This window comes from Elgaria multicarinata, chromosome 19 (assembly GCF_023053635.1).
Source record: "Elgaria multicarinata webbii isolate HBS135686 ecotype San Diego chromosome 19, rElgMul1.1.pri, whole genome shotgun sequence".
Lineage (NCBI taxonomy): Eukaryota > Metazoa > Chordata > Lepidosauria > Squamata > Anguidae > Elgaria > Elgaria multicarinata.
The window spans coordinates 10,764,433-10,783,747 of NC_086189.1; the positions used below are offsets into that span (position 1 = coordinate 10,764,433).

Consider the following 19,315-nt stretch of genomic DNA (forward strand, 5'->3'; position numbering starts at 1 on the left):
CTAATGGTGGCTGGCCCAAGGTCAACAGGTGTGTATTAAGGCTGAGTGGGGCCTTTGAACCAGGGTCTCCTTCGTCAATGTCCACCACTCTCTCCCATCCCACCCACACCACAGTGGTTCAGAAGAGCAGCTCTTGAGCATCTAAGCTGGACTCATCATGGAGACCAAAGGATTCTGGGGATGCACAACCTTGGGGCCTTTGGGGCATCACTGTTGTCATGCCTGAAACTAGCAATGGAGACAAGACGATTGGGCAGAAAACTGAAGATAGATCCAAAGTGTCATGGCTAACCCTACTGCCCTTGTTTTGGGAGAAGATGTTTCAGGTAATCAATCAGAACTAGAAGACGCAGTGCCAGACACCAGCCAGCCTGTACCAGTGCGGGAGGAAGCTCTCATGGGCGATTCCCCAGCTGGGAGTCAGCTCTCTCCAGAGCGTGTCTCCTCAAGGCCAAATCCTACACTCTCGGTGGGAAGTGAGCCTTCTTCCGGAGGAGAGCGCCCCAACAAGCCAGCTGATGCTAGGGTTCACCGGAAGCTCAAACGCACGGAGCGGAAGGAAGGTGTGAGAAAGTCGGTCCGACTAGGATTGCGCCAGAACCTGCCTCCACACCAGGTTCTCTGAAGTTACAGGCGTTTGGGGAAAGGCTTCCTGTTCTCCTTGGTCGAAAAATTGTCTCACTTAGTTTGCATAGTTTTGCCTAGGGGGACGTTTCCAAGAGATTAGATTCTCTTCAGGTGGGAAGAGATGGTTATTGCTTAAATAAAGCTTTGTGGCTTACCTAGAAGGCCTCGTCATTTGCCTCCCATCGAAAGCAGGAGTTTTCAGAGAAACACAACACAAAGAGGGTTTGCGGCTTACGGAGTGTGCACTTGTGTTTCTGGCAAGCGTGTTTTGCCGGTGCTTCCAAACGCGGCAAAAACCTATCTGACTGGAGACGGGGGCTTGCGGAAGCAGCGTGAAGATTTTGGGTACTCGCGCAGCCAATCAAATTTGTCTACGTGACAGCGTCACGAAGCCAAATCAGGCTAAGGGCAGGACGCACTGCCCTCCCTCTGAATAGGCTTTGGGCAACACCGCACAAGCAGTGTGATGATTTCAGGTTCTCACACAGCCAGTCAGATTTGTCTACGTGACAGCGTCACGAAGCCAAATCAGGCTAAGGGCAGGACGCACTGCCCTCCCTCTGAATAGGCTTTGGGCAACACCGCACAAGCAGTGTGATGATTTCAGGTTCTCACACAGCCAGTCAGATTTGTCTATGTGACAGCGTCACGAAGCCAAATCAGGCTAAGGGCAGGACGCACTGCCCTGCCTCTGAATAGACTTTGGGCAACACCGCACAAGCAGTGTGATGATTTCAGGTTCTCACACAGCCAGTCAGATTTGTCTATGTGACAGCGTCACGAAGCCAAATCAGGCTAAGGGCAGGACGCACTGCCCTCCCTCTGAATAGGCTTTGGGCAACACCGCACAAGCAGTGTGATGATTTCAGGTTCTCACACAGCCAGTCAGATTTGTCTACGTGACAGCATCACGAAGCCAAATCAGGCTAAGGGCAGGATGCACTGCCCTGCCTCTGAATAGGCTTTGGGCAACACCGCACAAGCAGTGTGATGATTTCAGGTTCTCACACAGCCAGTCAGATTTGTCTACGTGACAGCGTCACGAAGCCAAATCAGCATAAGGGCAGGACGCAGTGCCCTCCTTCTGAATAGGCTTTGGGCAATAATGTACAGCCAATCAGCTATATTGATGTAATCATGCCATAAAGCTATATACGGAAGACCCATCTAAGAAGTAACAGCTGTTCAAAGGGAGCCACGTCCATTGCAGCACAGCTGCGGGGCATCCGCTCTTGCCTCATCTCCTTGGTTACTTCAAGCGGGGGGTATTGATTTTCTTTCTCCTCCTCTCATTGTGAGCCACCTCCTCCCCTCCCACCACCTCCAGCTGTCAAATTGATGCCTCTCCCTAGAGACCCTCTTGCTAAAGGGGTCTTGCACTTTTAAACAGCTTTCAGCTGTGTCTTCAGGCGCTTCCCGCACTCAGAACGTGAAAAGCAGAGAAGGCTGTAACCTTTGACTAATGGATTCAGTGTTAACATTGAATATTTCTCCGAGGGCACCTTTGCCCCAAGGGCTAGCTGGAACCGTTCACCAGACTCTGGCCTGACGCTTTGTCCCCAAATGATGCTGATCTTAGAGGGCGTGGCACTGCGGAGAAGCAGACCGCACGGTTTTTGACTGGGGCAGTTCCCCCAGAATGAGGCAAGCGGTGGTGTTGGGGATGTTACAGTAAGCACTAGTAGCCCTGTGGGATTGTACCAGTCCAAAAAGCTACCTGACTTGAACTTGCTAAACATTGCCCTATGGGTCATTTCACCCTCTGTCAACCTGGGGACTGGGACCCCCCACCCAGATGTGCCACACATAGAGCGTATTGCCATCATCCAGCCTTGAGGTTACTAATGCCTGTACCACTGTGTCCAATAGTTATCAGTGCACACTGCAATACTGCTATAAAGCAGTAACGTAGATCTAGCCTTGGTCTGATCCACCATAGCTCTTCCTTTGTTTGTATGTCTTGCTTTCTCCTTCGTGGCCGAAAAAGGATAAGAACATAAAAAGAGCCCTGCTGGATCAGACCAAGGGTCCATCTAGTCCAGCACTCTGTTCACACAGTGGCCAACCAGCCATCGGCCAGGGATGAACAAGCAGGACTTCTTTTTCTTCTTCTTCTTCTTCTTCTTCTTCTTCTTCTTCTTCTTCTTCTTCTTCTTCTTCTTCTTCTGAACATAGGAAGAACCCTGTTGGATTAGACTAGTCCAGCACTCTGTTCACACAGTGGCCAACCAGCCATCGGCCAAGGATGAACAAGCAGGACTTCTTCTTCTTCTTCTTCTTCTTCTTCTTCTTCTTCTTCTTCTTCTTCTTCTTCTTCTTCTTCTTCTTCTTCTTCTGAACATAGGAAGAACCCTGTTGGATTAGACCAAGGGTCCATCTAGTCCAGCACTCTGTTCACACAGTGGCCAACCAGCCATCGGCCAAGGATGAACAAGCAGGACGACTTCTTCTTCTTCTACTTAAGAACATAAGAAGAGCCCTGATGGATCAGACCAAGGGTCCATCTAGTCCAGAACTCTGTTCACACATTGGCCAACCAGCCATCGGCCAAGGATGAACAAGCAGGACATGGTGCAACAGCACCATCCTGCCCATGTTCCCCAGCAACTGGTGCACACAGGCATACTGCCTCGGATACTGGAGTAACACACAACCATCAGGGCTAGTAACCCTTGATAGCCTTCTCCTCCAGGAATTCACCCGACCCCCTTTTAAAGCCATCCAAATGGGTGGCCATCACTACATCTTGTGGTAGTGAGTTCCATAATTTAACTCTGCGCTGCGTGAAGGACTTCCTTTTATTTGTCCTGGACCTCCCACCCATCAGCTTCATGGGATGACCCGTTGGTTCGAGTATTTTGAAAGAGGGAGAAAAATGTCTCACTATTAGAGTGACCCTATGAAAAGGAGGACAGGGCTCCTGTATCTTTAACTGCTGTATTGAAAAGGGAATTTCAGCAGGTGTCATTTGTATATATGGAGAACCTGGTGGAATTCCCTCTTCATCACAACAGTTAAAGCTGCCCTCTTTTAAATCTGGTCACTCTAGTATAGCTCCTGCAGCTTTAACTGTTGTGATGAAGAGGGGATTTCACCAGGTTCTCCATATATACAAATGACACATGCTGAAATTCCCTTTTCTATGCAACTGTTAAAGATACAGGAGCCCTGTCCTCCTTTTCATATGGTCATCCTACTCACTATCCACATTCTCCACCCCATGTATAATTTTGTAGCTGGATCTCACAACACCATGGCTGTCCCTGTAAGCCCCCTAACCCCAGAAGTATCAGAGGCAAGAGGAAAGACCTTTCTGGAACACATACAACAGCCTGTGTAGGGGTTTTTGGGTTTGTTTGTTCTTGCGTTGTGCCTTTCACTTTGCTCCATACACAATAAACTCGGGCACGTTCCGATCCGTTCAGATGTGGTGCCCCACATAGCAGCGCTTCTGCTGTTGGGAACACTCCGCTCCTCGTCTTTGAGCTCGTCCAGCTGCACAGGCCCCGGCGAGGGAACGAGATGTCATGGAAGGCGGGGGGGGGGGGGGGGAGGAGGCCGCTGCCTCCTCCTCCACAGGCAGCTTTTAAAACGAGGATCAGAACTTTCCATTTCTGTTCCAAAAAGTGAAATAAGGTACCAGAAGAGCCGGCTGTTCCAGAGAAGAAGGGAAGGGTTGTCTGGTGGGGAGAGAAACCCGGCCCCCCTGCCAAGATCAGTCTGCTCGGCTTCACAGCCTCTGCTAAGAAATCGTTTGCAAAAGTTGCTTCCCTTCCTGCTTACACGCGCACAAACTTTTCTCCAGCTTTCTTTCAGAGGCGTTGGAGGCATTGGCGTTTGCACCTTGACGCACTGCACCAAAAGGCAGATGCAGAACAAAGGAGGCCCTGCTGGGGCAAGTGAGAGGCGTCTGTTTTGCGACCAGAGGGCAACTAGAATAGTGTGACCCTACAGAAAGGAGGACAGGGGCTCCTGTATCGTTAACAGTTGCATAGAAAAGGGAATTTCAGCAGGTGTCATTTGTATGCATGCAGCACCTGGTGAAATGCCCTTTTCAGTGAAAGCTGCAGGAGCCCTGCCCTCTTTCGTATCAGGTCACGCTAGGCAGGGCTCCCGCAGCTTGAACAGTTGTGATGAAGAGGGAAACCAGTTTGTGTGGTCAACACAGTGGAGGCTGGTGGTTCTGATATGCTTGGGGCCATAGGCGTGTGCAGCACATTTCATGGAATCATAGAATAGTAGAGTTGGAAGGGGCCTCTAAGGCCATCAAGTCCACCCCCTGCTCAATGCAGGAATCCACCCTAAAGCATCCCTGACAGATGGTTGTCCAGCTGCCTCTTGAAGGCCTCTAGTGTGGGAGAGCCCACAACCTCCCTAGGTAACTGGTTCCATTGTCGTACTGCTCTAACAGTCAGGAAGTTTTTCCTGCTGTCCAGCCGGAATCCGGCTTCCTTTAACCTGAGCCCGTTACTCCGTGTCCTGCACTCTGGGAGGATCGAGAGGAGATCCTGGCCCTCCTCTGTGTGACCACCTTTCAAGTATTTGAAGGGTGCTATCATGTCTCCCCTCCATCTTTAGGGTGCACACCCAGGGATTTTTTTTAGAAGACGGACATTTATTGAATACTCAAGTCATAAAGGACATTATTTTTACTCATTGATTGATTAAACACTGTCGCGTTAACGCAAAGAGCAGACAGTTCCCGCTGGGTGCGATCGAAAGACAACGAGCCGCACAGGTGACGCACCTCTGTGTGTGTCGAGGTGTTTAAACCGGAGCGCAGCTCCCGCCACACGTAGAGAGGCGTCTGGGATCAGCCTGCGGTTAAGTAGCCCTTCAAATCCCACTTGAGCTTTGACAGCTTTTAAAAAGAGCTGTTTCCCACTCCTCTGCCAGAGCTTTCAGGCCACGTTTACGTGGCGTCGTCTGCCTTCCATCAGTGGATGCCCTGTCGCCAGGCAGCTTGGACCTCCAAGGCAGCTGCTGCGCGAATCCAGGCGGGCTCCTGCACTTCGTCAAAGCCAGCCCGGGATCCTTGCTCTGCATCACCTGGCTTAGGAAGGATAAAGGTGGAAAGTGCTTTTGAGGTGTCTGGGGGGGGGGGTTAAGTTGGGTGAAAGCCTATCCAGGGATTTACTTGGACCACTTCTTCCTCCCTCCCCTCCTCCCCACCCCAGCTGATAAGGGGATCTCAGGCTTTCACGCCATAAACTCCTCCAGATGCTCTGTGCGGCTGGTCGGCCTTCTTTGATCCACACTGTGTGAACTAGAGGCATGCTCTGGCTCTCAGTCACTTTGTAGGCATGTGTGCTCTTCTGCTTCGATCCATTGCCCTGTGGATTTAGGGATAAAGACATAGGCGTGCGCAAGGGGTGTGCCGGGTGTGCCCAGGCACACCCTAATGTCCCAAGCAAGAAGCACAAAATTGAGGGCCCGTTGAGCAGGGATCCGGAGGAGGTTCCAGCCGCAACAGGAATGGTCCTTTGGGTCTCCCGCTGCCACCAAACAGCAGCAGGAATGAAAAGGAATCGCTCTGCTGAGAACCTCTCTGCCAGGAACCACACTTCAAAGAGGCCAGGAGAAAGGGCCCAGGAGGCTAATATCGCCTCTTAAGCGATATTAAATGTCACCAATGCCGGGGCTTGAGAAACATCTCACTCACCTGCAATGGTCCCTTCCATGGTCAGGCAAGCTGAATGCAGAGTAGAGCACTGGTGCCTGCAGTGTCCAATAAATAAATGATAAAAATAACATCCTTTATTATTGAGTATACAATAAATGTTCACCTTTAAATAAATAAATAAATAAATAAAAATCCCTGTACGCACACCCTAATGAAATGCACTGCGCACGCCGATGAATGAAGCGTGAGTTGACCGATTCATTAAGTGTGTGTGGGTCCGAGAGAGAGAGAGGGAGATTTCTGTCACTCCAGTTTGAACGTGCTGAGCTCACTAGCTTGTTATCAGCACTTGCTATCAGCTCACTTGTTATCAGCACCATAGAATCATAGAACAGCGAAGTTGGAAGGGGCCTACAAGGCCATCGAGTCCAACCCCCTGCTCAATGCAGGAATCCACCCTAAAGCATCCCTGACAGATGCTTGTCCAGCTGCCTCTTGAAGGCCTCTGATGTGGGAGAGCCCACAACCTCCCTAGGTAACTGGTTTCATTGTCGTACTGCTCTAACAGTCAGGAGATTTTTCCTGATGTCCAGCCGGAATCTGGCTTCCTGTCACTTGAGCCTGTTATTCCGTGTCCTGCACTCTGGGAGGATCGAGAAGAGATCCTGGCCCTCCTCTGTGTGACAACCTTTCAAGTATTTGAAGAGTGCTCTCATGTCACCCTTCAGTCTCCTCTTCTCCAGGCTAAACCTGCCCAGTTCTTTCAATCTCTCTTCATAGGGCTTTGATTCCAGACCCCTGATCATCCTGGTTGCCCTCCTCTGAACACGCTACCAATATAGCATACAGAGATCCAGCCATGGCGTGCCCCTCTCCTCTGTGCCAAGCACTTTTTAATGTATTTATTTACATTTTATGGGTTGCCTGTATTAAAGGCAAAACTGAAGTACCTTGGCCACATAATGAGAAGACAGGACACCCTGGAGAAGAGACTGATGCTAGGGAAAGTGGAAGGCAAAAGGAAGAGGGGCCGACCAAAGGCAAGATGGAGGGGATGATATTCTGGAGGTGACAGACTTGACCTTGGGGGAGCTAGGGGTGGCGACGGCCGACAGAAAGCTCTGGCGTGGGCTGTTCCATGAAGCCATGAAGAGTCGGAAGTGACTGAACGAATAAACAACAAACAAAGAGCGTTTTCATTCTAAGCCACATCAGTAGACCACGTTAGTCTCTTTGGAACTTCCCATCTAGCCTTCTTGCTCAACATTTTGATAGCAGTGCCATAATTCTGGCCAATTCAGTGCATCATGTTCCTCAAGCGATCGCAATTTGGCCTTATGCTTCTCTTCTCTTCCAGGTTCACCCTCTATGCTGTGGACACACGAGGAAGGCACTCTGAGATTAGCACGGTGACGCTGAGGACAGCCTGTCCATTGGTGGATGACAGCAAGGCAGAGGGTAAAACACTTGAGTCTCGCAACTCAGTTCTAGGCAAAACGGCTCTTTGTCCTTCCTTAATTTCTGCAGTTCCTTATACACCCCAGCCCATCAGCAGAATATTGGAATCCATCATTGGAACGTTAATAATAATAATAATAATAATAATAATAATAATAATAATAATATAAATTTATTTCTTACCTGCCTCTCCATTTTGATCGAGGAAAATCAAAACGGGAACAGTAAGTATAAAATACATAAAATACTGATTAAAAACAGAGGCCGCTCGATATATTTATTTATTTATTTATTTATTACACTTATATACCTCCCCCATAGCCAGGGCTCTCTGGGCGGTTTACAGAAATTCGAAAATTAAGATAAAAACGAGTATACAAAATTTAAAATTCTAAAACACAGAACATACACACATAAAGCATTGAAAACTGTTAAAAAACTAAACATGTGGGTGATGAAGATGTGCCGCCATATGCCTGGGCAAAGAGGAGAGTCTTAACCTGGCGCCGGAAAGATAGCAGCGTTGGTGCCAGGCGAGCTTCGTCAGGGAGATCGTTCCAGAGTCTGGGGGCCACCACCGAAAAGGCCCTGTCCCTTGTTGCCACACTCCGAGACATCCAAGACCGTCAAATTGCTGCTTGGGGTCCATGCCCCCCCCCAGTCCCTAGGCCTTTTGCGAAGACGGGATGCCCTACCTGCACTGGTTAACAATCCCCAAATTCAGTTGAACATTCTCACTAGCCAGACTTAACGTCCTTCCCTCTAAACTTTTAGATGGCAGATACAACAAAATCCCTCTCTTCAACAGATGCTGTCCCTGTAACAATACTGAGGTGGAAACCATATCACACGTGTTACTGTTCTGTAGATCTTATCCCGGGGCCAGGAATGATCTTCTGAACCCTGTTTTACAATCTTTTCCTGGTCACCCCACTGAATTCCGAATGACCTTATTACTTCGGAACTCAGACAAATCAATCACTGAGCAAGTGGCCAAGTTTTTGAACTTGGCCATTTCTATTTGATCATCTATGATTACTTGTCTTTTTAATAGCTAACTGTACACTAAGTGTCTCTGTATGTAACTTTTGTTGGAATTGTCTATTGACGGCAATAAATTGTTGTTGTACTGATTAAAAACATAGTATACATGGTTAAAACATCATTAAAAAACATCCTGAAAGCATCCTGAAATTCCACTGGATAGGCCTGCCGGAAGAGATCAGTCTTTATAGCTTTCTAAAATGCTAAAAGACTGTTAAGTTAACAGTGTCGTTCAGAACCTCACGAGGGTGGCCTACTCTCCCCGGTTCTTCTCCAGATAGGACCCGACCCAAGGATGTAAACAGTAGTGCTGTGCGCGGATGGCCTCTCGGAATTCTCCATCCTCTTTGCGGGCGGAGAAATTGGGAGAACAATTTCACCGGATGTCTCCAGTGGGAGGAGAAATTCTCCCACAGTTTCTCACAAGTAGGGCTCGTAGTTGGCAGGGGGTGTAGCACAGCTTACTTCTCCTTTCCTAAGGTTTGTTGAGGGATGGAGGAAGGCAGTGACTGTACTAGCAACTTGCCCCCCAAATTTAGCGTCTCCCACGATGTCCCTTACCTAGCAGGTATGCTCACCCCAGAGCATCATGGGGGAAGAGACGGAGGACAGCTACAGAGAGAAGCTGAGGAGTCTACGAGCTGCCAGAGAGAGAGCAGTGTACAATGAAAGAGAAGACACTCACACATACTCCTCAGCCACCTTATAAAGTAAACTCTGGAGCCATCGATTGCATCTTCCTCCTCCTCTCATTAAGACTTCATTGAGTTCTGGGATGACCATACCAAGAAGTTGGTAGAACACAACAGCTGCTGCTCCCAAGCGCAGACTGTTAGGAAGCAGCTAAGAAAATGATGGAGGTGGAACAGTGTCATGAAATCTCAGACCTCCCACACCACACACACAAGCCTCCATGTTCAAGCCAGAGATTTCTCTAAAGGATTTATGGCTCAGCTCTACCCTTAATGCAAGGCATCTGCCCTTCGTATGGGGAATCATAGAATAGTAGAGTTAGAAGGGGCCTCTAAGGCCATCGAGTCCAACCTCCTGCTCAATGCAGGAATCCACCCTAAAGCATCCCTGACCGATGGCTGTCCAGCTGCCTCTCGAAGGCCTCTAGTGTGGGAAAGCCCACCACCTCCCTATGTCATTGGTTCCATTGTGTTCTGATGTAGATCATAGCCCCAGAAGAACTTGATGAAGACATTGACCCAACCCTTTGACTTTTCACAGTTTTAAACAGGATCTGACATTTGTAACACTTCAATTCTTATGTTAAGGACTGCTGTCTGAGCCCCCTCGACTATCTGGCCTGGTAGAATCATAGAATAGTAGAGTTTGAAGGGGCCTCTAAGGCCATCGAGTCCAACCCGCTGCTCAGTGCAGGAATCCACCTTAAAGCATCCCTGACAGATGGCTGTCTTGCTGTATCTTGAAGGCCTCTAGTGTGGGAGACCCACAACCTCCCTAGCTAATTGGTTCCATTGTCGTACTAACAGTCAGGAAGTTTTTCCTGATGTCCAGCCGGAATCTGGCTTCCTTTAACTTGAGCCCATTATTCCGTGTCCTGCACTCTGGGAGGATCGAGAAGAGATCCTGGCCCTCGTCTGTATGACAACCCTTCAAGTATTTGAAGAGTGCTATCATGTCTCCCCTCAGTCTTCTCTTCTCCAGGCTAAACCTGCCCAGTTCTTTCAGTCTCTCCTCACAGGGCTTTGTTTCCAGACCCCTGATCATCCTCGTTGCCCTCGTCTGAACCCCCTCCATCTTGTCTGCATCCTTCTTCAGAAAGAACCCATGCTACTGCCACTGTTAACGTCAAACCCTTCCCCAAGAAACGGTTGAAGAATTTCTCCTCCCCTAGAGAAATTCGGTGAAACGGTCCCTCCATTTTTTCTGCCCACAAATAGGGTAGAGAATTTTGATGTGCCAGGCTGACCCGCTCAGTATGCTTTACAGACACAGGAAGGAATCTGCCTTATACCAGGTCTGATCTATTCTGGCTGGTCGTGGCTCTGCAGCCCCTCCCCTGGGCACAGAGACACCTTTCCTGGCATCTGATTTTTGAATAGAGGTGCCAAATATTGAACCTGCAGCCAGCCAGCCCTACGATCCGTTCAATGCCCCACGCCGCCAGTCTCTCTGGGCCCAGCCCTGCTTCCCCACACACCCCTTGGGTGTTCTTCACCGCTCTTCCCTCTCTGCTTCCTTTCCAGAGATAGCAGATAAGATCTACAACCTGTACAACGGCTACACCAGTGGCAAGGAGCAGCAGACGGCCTACAACACTCTGATGGAGGTCTCCACTTCCATGCTCTTCCGCATCCAGCATCACTACAACTCCCACTACGAGAAGTTTGGGGACTTCGTCTGGCGCAGCGAGGATGAGCTTGGCCCCAGGTAGTTACGCCTGGCCGGTTGCCCCCTTTCTGAAACACACCGGCCACATGGTCAGGGCTCGCCGTGCCAAATCCCTCCCTCTCGGCACACGGTTGGGCGGGCATCCCGTTGGCTTGGGTGGACCGTGACTTGGAACTGAACTGGTGGAAGGCCAACCGGTCTTGAAGGTCCCAGTCCCATCCTTATCATTCTTTAATGGTGAAAGCCTCTAAGGCCGTAGCTAGACCTAAGGCTTATCCCTGGATCGTCCAGGGGTCAAACCTGTTCATCTAGGTGACACTCAGGGGATCCAGTGCTCAGACAGGGGCAAACCCTGGATGATCCTAGGATAAACCTTGGGTCTAGCTGTGGCCTAGGTGACACACAGGGGATCCAGTGCTCAGGCAGGGGGGCAAACCCTGGATGATCCCAGGATAAACCTTGGGTCTAGCTGTGGCCTAGGTGACACACAGGGGATCCAGTGCTCAGGCAGGGGCGAACCCTGGATGATCCCAGGATAAACCTTAGGTCTAGCTGTGGCCCTAGTTAAGAACGAATCAAGAAATCAAAGGCATATCTATTCAGGGAGTAGAACGTAAACTAAATATGGGAGTAGGACGTAAACTACATATGTTTGCTGATGACATGCTCATGATCAGTGATGCCCCCACAGGTCTACTCCAGACACAACAGGAGCTAAATACCTTTAAGAGAGTAGCAGGACTCAAATTTATTTATTTATTTATTTATTTATCATACTTATACCCCGCTCCTCAGCCAAAAAAGGCTCTCGGAGTGGCTTACACTTAGCAAAAAAGACATTGAAAAATCCACTCTTATGTCATTAAATATACACACACACTCTCTGTGCAATATGCTTTGGAGGTTTCCGCTATTTAGGGGTGATGATAACAAGAGATCCCTTCCAATTATTGAAAAGAAATTTTGGGCCAACTACATAGACAGATGTTAAAAACGTTCTCACTAAATGGAGTCGTCTAAACCTAACATGGCTTGGCGGAATAGCTGCTGTAAAGATGAACGTGTTGCCTAAATTTCTATTCCTTTATCAGGTCTTTGTTACCCATTAAAATCCCAGCTAAGCGCTTTTCCAAGTGACAAGCCATGTTTGATGGTTTTTTCAGTGGAGGCAAACGCTCTCGTATAAACAAGCAAACACTTTAGAGAAAGCGCTCTAAAGGAAGCGTGGCAATGCCTAATCTACTGGCATACTTTGAGGCTTTTCAGCTTAGGCAATTAATTAGACTAATAATATGCGAGACTAACATCCCATGGGTACACATAGAAATGATCCCCCAACAACGTACATTGTCTGCTTTCCCCTTTTTGAATCATTCCTGGGTGACCTTTAAACAAAGAAGAAGAAGAAGAAGAAGAAGAAGAAGAAGAAGAAGAAGAAGAAGGTGGTGGTGAAATCCTGTACCCGTTTACCTGGGGGTAAGCCCCGTTGAACTCGGTGGGATTTATTTCTGAGTGGACATGCATAGGGTTGCACTGGAAATTGCTTCCATCCAATGTTCATAGAATCATAGAATCATAGAACAGCAGAGTTGGAAGGAACCTACAAGGTCATCGAGTCCAACCCCCTGCTCAGTGCAGGAATCCACCCTGAAGCAACCCTGACAGATGGCTGTCCAGCTGCCTCTTGAAGGCCTCTAGTGTGGGAGAGCCCACGACCTCCCTAAGTAACTGATTCCATTGTCGTACTGCTTTAACAGTCAGGAAGTTTTTCCTGATGCCCAGTCGGAATCTGGCTTCCTTTAACTTGAGCCCGTTATTCTGTGTCTTGCACTCTGGGAGGATCAAAAAGAGATCCTGGCCCTCCTCTATGTGACAACCTTTTAAGTATTTGAAGAGTGCTCTCATGTCCCCCCTCAATCTTCTCTTCTCCAGGCTAAACATGCCCAGTTCTTTCAGTCTCGCTTCATAGGGCTTTGTTTCCAGACCCCTGATCATCCTGGTTGCCCTCCTCTGAATACGCTCCAGCTTGTCTGCATCCTTCTTGAATTGTGGAGCCCAGAACTGGACGCAATACTCTAGATGAGGCCTAACCAGGGCCGAATACAGAGGAACCAGTACCCTTCCCAGTTTGAGAAGCCCAGGCAGTTCCACTACTGCTAAAACTCAAATTTCAGTTTCTCCCACCATAAGGAGTTCATGGTCCCATGGGTACACTCCTGGAACAAGGAGAAACCCAATCTCTGCAGCTTCTGCCACTTTATGCAGTCTTCACCACCTCCGTGGTCCGCCTCTTTGTCGCCTCTGATCTCTGCCATTTTGCCCAACCTGTGCTGTGCTGTGATAGCTTGCAGCACGTTGCCAGAAAGGAGAGAGGCATCAGCAAAATCCCTTCTTTCAGTCACTGCGCAGTGGGGAAAAGCTGTCCATCTTCATGCTGACTCCTTGAACCATGTAAGGAGAGACAGATGTCACAAATCGGGGTTCCCAACCATCAGGCAGCACCTCCCAACTATTTGTTTGCATTTCAAGCCTGGCAGACTGAGCTCCATGGTTCGAGGGCTACTAGCCCTGATGGCTACGTACTACCTCCAGTATCGGAGGCAGTAAGCCTATATACACCGGTTGCTGGAGAACATGGGCGGGAGGGTGCTGTTGAACTCGTGTCCTGCTTGTGGGTCCTTGGTCGAGAGCTGGTTGGCCATCTAGTGCTGGACTAGATGGACCCTTGGTCTGATCCAGCAGGGCACTTCTGATGTGGAGGAGGACGAGGAGGAGGAGGAGGAGGAGGAGAAGAAGAAGAAGAAGAAGAAGAAGAAGAAGAAGAAGAAGAAGAAGAAGAAGAAGAAGAAGAAGAAGAAGAAGAAGAAGTCCTGCTTGTTCATCCCTGGCCGATGGCTGGCTGGCCCCTGTGTGAACAGAGTGCTGGACTAGATGGACCCTTGGTCTGATCCAGCAGGGCACTTCTGATGTGGAGGAGGAGGAGGAGAAGGAGGAGGAGGAGGAGGAGGAGGAGGAGGAGGAGGAGGAGGAGGAGGAGACCTGCTTGTTCATCCCTGGCCAATGGCTGGTGGGCCACTGTGTGAACAGAGTGCTGGACTAGATGGACCCTTGGTCTGCTCCAGCAGCGCTCTTCTGATGTTATGTTCTTAAGTATGAGGGTTTTGTGTTCCAGTTGAACGCTGCTTGAGTCAGCTACCACTTGCATCATTGCGGGATAGGTGAATTTGTGTAATGAAGACAGTAGAGCTGTTAACGCTTCTGCAGGCTGCCTTACTAACACGCGTTCTGCTCGTAGCCTGCAACATTGGGAAGGGGATATTTTACCTATTTTGGGGAGTGGAGGCATGATTTTGTGGGGAAGGAAATGACCAGAACTTCTTGCACTTCTGATTGGATGATGGCCGCAGGGCCGGCGCTACCATTAGCCCAACTAGGCAGCCGCCTAGGGCGCAGACCTCAGAGGGGTGCAGCTGTACTGTCTTTTAAGGGCCACTGTGTGAACAGAATGCTGGACTAGATGGACCCTTGGTCTGCTCCAGCAGGGCTCTTCTGATGTTCTTATCCAATACTTCATCATCCCTGTTGACGGCTATGTGCTACTGCCAGAATCAGAGGCAATAAGCTTGTGTGCCCCAGTTGCTGGGGAACATGGGTGGGAGGGTGCTGTTGCACCATGTCCTGCTTGTTTATCCCTGGCTGATGGCTGGTTGGCCACGGTACGAACAGAGTGCTGGACTAGATGGACCCTTGGCCTGATCCAGAGTGGCTCTTCTCAAGTTCTTACGGGTGCCATCAGGAGGCCGAAGCAGCCTGCCTGGGATTCCATCAGCTGACACACCCACCCTCAGGCCATTTAAGCGCCAAGCTTCACCGTTTTCTCCTTGGTCTGAGTAGCTCAACAACACCAAAGGTCCCCCATCCATGGAATCACTTGACTCTGGTCGGAAGACACTGCTTTCGCCAGGGGCTGCCATGGATGGATCGGGATTCCTGGAGCCGGTCGTCTGGGACTTGATGAGGCTGAGCAGTAGCAGTTCCAACTCCAAATCCTGTGAGCCAGGCTGTGGCCCCCAGCACTCTGTTTCCAGGGCAGGCCTTGCAGACCAGGGGGGGCTGTTCTGGGTCAGCCCTACTAACGTCGCCCCTTTCCTGGAGCCTATGACGCTCTGGCAGCCTTCCTAAGGCACGTCTCATAAGAAAAACAATGGGCATGCCCCTCGCCCTCCAAAACATCAATGTTATTCCGCTTAGGACGAACGTCATTTCAGATCCTTACCATCCCGGCTCGTTGGCTTCAATTAGAACCCTTCTTCTTACCCGCCCCCTCTGACATTCCGTCTTTAACAACCTTTTACAACCGTTTATAACTCTTTATAACTCATAAATTCAATGACCCCCTACTGAAATGTCCCTGGTTGTAATTTCTTTGATGGCTCATTAACCCCCCCTGTATAGCTTTTCTCTCTCTTTCTTTCTTTCTTTCTTTCTTTCTTTCTTTCTTTCTTTCTTTCTTTCTTTCTTTCTTTCTTTCTTTCCTCTCTCTCCTCTCTTTCTCTCTTCTCCTTCCCGTTTTCTTCTCTATTGGCACCAAATCTAAATCACGAGTCTTAATCTTCTGCTTCTCAGAGCCTCAGTTCAAAACGGACTTACCTGGCATCCATTAGAAGCAGGCCAGGTTTCTCAGGCGTTTCTCAATTTTTGTTCTGTGCGTATTTGGCCGCGCCTTGGTCCCATGCAGTTAGACACTTCCAAAAGGACATCAACTCCAACAACCTTTGCTGTAAGCCCAAGCTGCCTGCCTATCCGACAAACACTTCGGAACGCTTCTAAAATTCTCCCAATCTACAATTTCATCGTTTTTACCTAGTCTCGTTTATGGAGTGACTAGGGCCAGCTAAAGACCCCTCCACTTCACCAGCCGTCATTTTGGTGAGTGGGATTTTTTTGGGGGAGGAGGGGGGTTATGTTTGCAAGTTTCAAGGGAAGGCTTAGAATCATGGAATAGTAGAATTGGAAGGGGCCTATAAGGCCATTGAGTCCAAACCCCTGCTCAATGCAGGAACCCACCTTAAAGCATCCCTGATAGATGGCTGTCCAGCTGCGTCTTGAAGGCCTCTAGTGTGGGAGAGCCCACCACCTCCCTAGGCCATTGGTTCCATTGTTGTACTGCTCTAACAGTCAGGACGTTTTTCCTGATGTCCAGCCGGAATCTGGCTCCCTGTAACTTGAGCCCATGATTCCGTGTCCTGCACTCTGGGAGGATCGAGAAGAGATCCTGGCCCTCCTCTGTGTGACAACCTTTCAAGTCCTTGAAGAGGGCTATCATGTCTCCTCTGCCTTCTCTTCTCAAGTCTAAACATGCCCAGTTCTTTCAGTCTCTCCTCATAGGGCTTTGTTTCCAGACCCCTCATCATCTTCTCAACCCTCTCCAGCTTGTCTGCATCCTTCTTGAAGTGTGGTGCCCAGAATTGGATGCAGTACTCAAGATGAGGCCTGACCAGTGCTTATTGGGTAGCGACAGCTCGTTATTGTGCTTTGCTTTTCCTTCTCCAGTGGCAGAGTTCTCCTATGTCCCATCTGAACAATGCTTTGTCAGTGGTACGCCTCCCCCTGATAATAAAATACCATTGCTTCTGCCACTCGGCAGTATAGCCACCACCCTTTGAAAACTCCCCTAAATGACTTCGTTGGGAAACTTTCAGCTCATTTCCTTTCTGTGGGAATGCGCCATTCTTCCGTTGCGATTCCTGAGTCTTAGGGGTGCGTTTATGGCATTCCCGGCTGCATCCATGTCACATGCTGCCTTCCCCCATGAAACTCTGTCGGAGCTGAAGTGTAGGCAACCATCGTGTGAAAGCCAGGAGGCCAGAACAACCAAAGAACAACTCAAGTGTCAAAACCAGGGTGTGAAAATGAACGTTGTTGCCTAAAAGTCATATCCTCAGCTTGACGCTTTCATAACCCTTCCAACTGAGGACAGACAGTGGCCAGCCTAAGTGGGCGGAGTCACTCCGCCGCCCCAGAATCCTTTACTGCCTGTAGAGATGCTCCAACCTGTCGCTTCTGTGGCTCGCCACATGGGATGGGCATCCATAGAGCCTTGTACCAATGTCCAAAAAAATCCTCCGGCCTCCTGCCCACAAAGGATTCTGTTTCTTAGCTCCATCTCTCAGGGGAGCCCTGGAATCCACGAACCCTCCAAACGAGAAGCAGGAAGACTCGAGAAAAATCCTTGGCGGTGGTGTGTGTGTGTCTGCTTTTAACGAGGTTTTAATTGGCAGTCCATTGGTGTTTCCAGGGAGCCGTTAATTTTCCTATCGTGACATGTTTATCAGAGGATCCACCGATCCACAGCAAACGTTGGATCATAAAACTTAGTGACAAGAGGAGAGTCTGTTGCATCTGTACCGTAAATATCTTGTGCCAAAGACCTCCGGAGACCGGTTTCAGGGAGTGCCACAGGTCCCTGCAAACAGCTGCTTGCAAGAGGGCACAGTGCTTGTCAGCTGTCCTGAGCAGAAGGTTTACGTTGAGGAGACGGGGAAAGACTGATCTCATAGGTAGCCTAAGAAGCCGTCACATCTCTGCACCTGCTCCAGGCTTGCCCCGTGAATCTTTTTTGTAGCGAGTCCTTCGCCGCTGCCTCCGCCAGGATCTTTCTGCAAAATTTGTAGCAAACACTTGTTCCAGACAGACTGGGAGAGCATCTCTGCAGCGCTGATGGTTCGGAGGCTGCAGCTTGTGCAAAATGCAGCGGCCAGATTGATAACTGGAACCAGAAGGTTCGAACATATAAGACCGATTCTGGCCCGCTTGCATTGGCTGCCTATATGTTTCTGAGCCCAATTCAAGGTGCTGGTTTTAACCTATAAAGCCTTACATGGCTTGGGACCACAATACCTGAGGGAACGCCTCTCCCGACATGAACCTACCCATTCACTGCACTCAACATCTAAGGTCCTCCTCCGGGTGCCTACTCCGAGGGAAGCTCGGAGGATGGCAACAAGGGAGAGGGCCTTTTCAGGGGTGGCCCCCCAATTATGGGATGAACTCCCCGACGAGGCTCGCCTGGTGCCAACATTGTTATCTTTTCGGCGCCAGGTCAAGACTTTTCTTTTCTCTTCTCCCAGGCAGTTAACAACATGTGCTAAGTTTTTTTTTTTTTTTAATGGACCCCAGAACTATTGTTGTTTAAAATGGATACTGTTTTATACTGTTGTTTTTTTATATTTTTTAATGGTTTTACATTTTGTATACTTTTATTTTTTAATGTCCACTGTTTTGACTTTTGTAAACCGCCCGGAGAGCTTCGGCTCTGGGGCAGAATATAAATTTAATAAATAAATAAATAATCCAAAGGCAGGCAAGCTTAACACAGGGGCAACCTTCGAGCTGGGTTTCCCAGGAGGGATTTGTTCAACCACGGCCAATTTCACTGCATGTGAAGCGGTGTGAAAAGAGCAGTGAAGAAGAGGCCCTAGAGTTGCCAGTTCTGCAACCCTTGCTAAAAGGAGGAGGAGTACTAGTTGTAAGGTTTTATTGTTTCAACTGGGCATGTACCGAGTTGTGCAAGTGCAATGATCTGCGGGCTAGAGTCCGGAAGGCCAAGCGGGGATGGGGGGATGGGGGACTGTGCATTTCAAAGTGGAAAATGTGGCATCACCTTTTATAACCAACTTTCCCCCTTCATCATTTCATAGAATCATAGAATAGCAGAGTTGGAAGGGGCCTAAAAGGCTATCGAGTCCAACCCCCTGCTCAGCGCAGGAATCCACCCTAAAGCATCCCTGACGGACGGTTGTCCAGCTGCCTCTTGAAGGCCTCTAGTGTGGGAGAGCCCACAACCTCCCTAGGTAACTGGTCCCATTGTTGTACTGCTCTAACAGTCAGGACGTTTTTCCTGACGTCCAGCTGGAATCTGGCTTCCTGTCACTTGAGCCCGTTATTCCGTGTCCTGCACTCTGGGAGGATCGAGAAGAGATCCTGGCCCTCCTCTGTGTGACCACATTTCAAGTATTTGAAGAGTGCTCTCATGTCTCCCCTCAATCTCCTCTTCTCCAGGCTAAACCTGCCCAGTTCTTTCAGTCTCTCTTCATAGGGCTTTGATTCCAGACCCCTGATCCTCCATCCTGATTGCCTTAAAGAACATGGCAGGTTGGGAACGGGATGAGTTACTGGTTGAGGGCTTGAGGCCTGTTGTGA

At 49.3% G+C, this 19,315-nt stretch overlaps 1 protein-coding gene across 1 annotated transcript in view; it reads left to right on the forward strand.

Moving 5' to 3' along the window:
• The window catches only part of ASTN2 (astrotactin 2), a 732,687-nt gene that overhangs the window by 705,835 nt on the left and 7,537 nt on the right, over positions 1-19,315 (forward strand). Inside the window, exons 22-23 of the mRNA XM_063144970.1 lie at positions 7,608-7,708; positions 10,969-11,152. Coding sequence (XP_063001040.1) covers positions 7,608-7,708; positions 10,969-11,152 — 285 coding nt within the window. The remainder of the gene's footprint in view (positions 1-7,607; positions 7,709-10,968; positions 11,153-19,315) is intronic.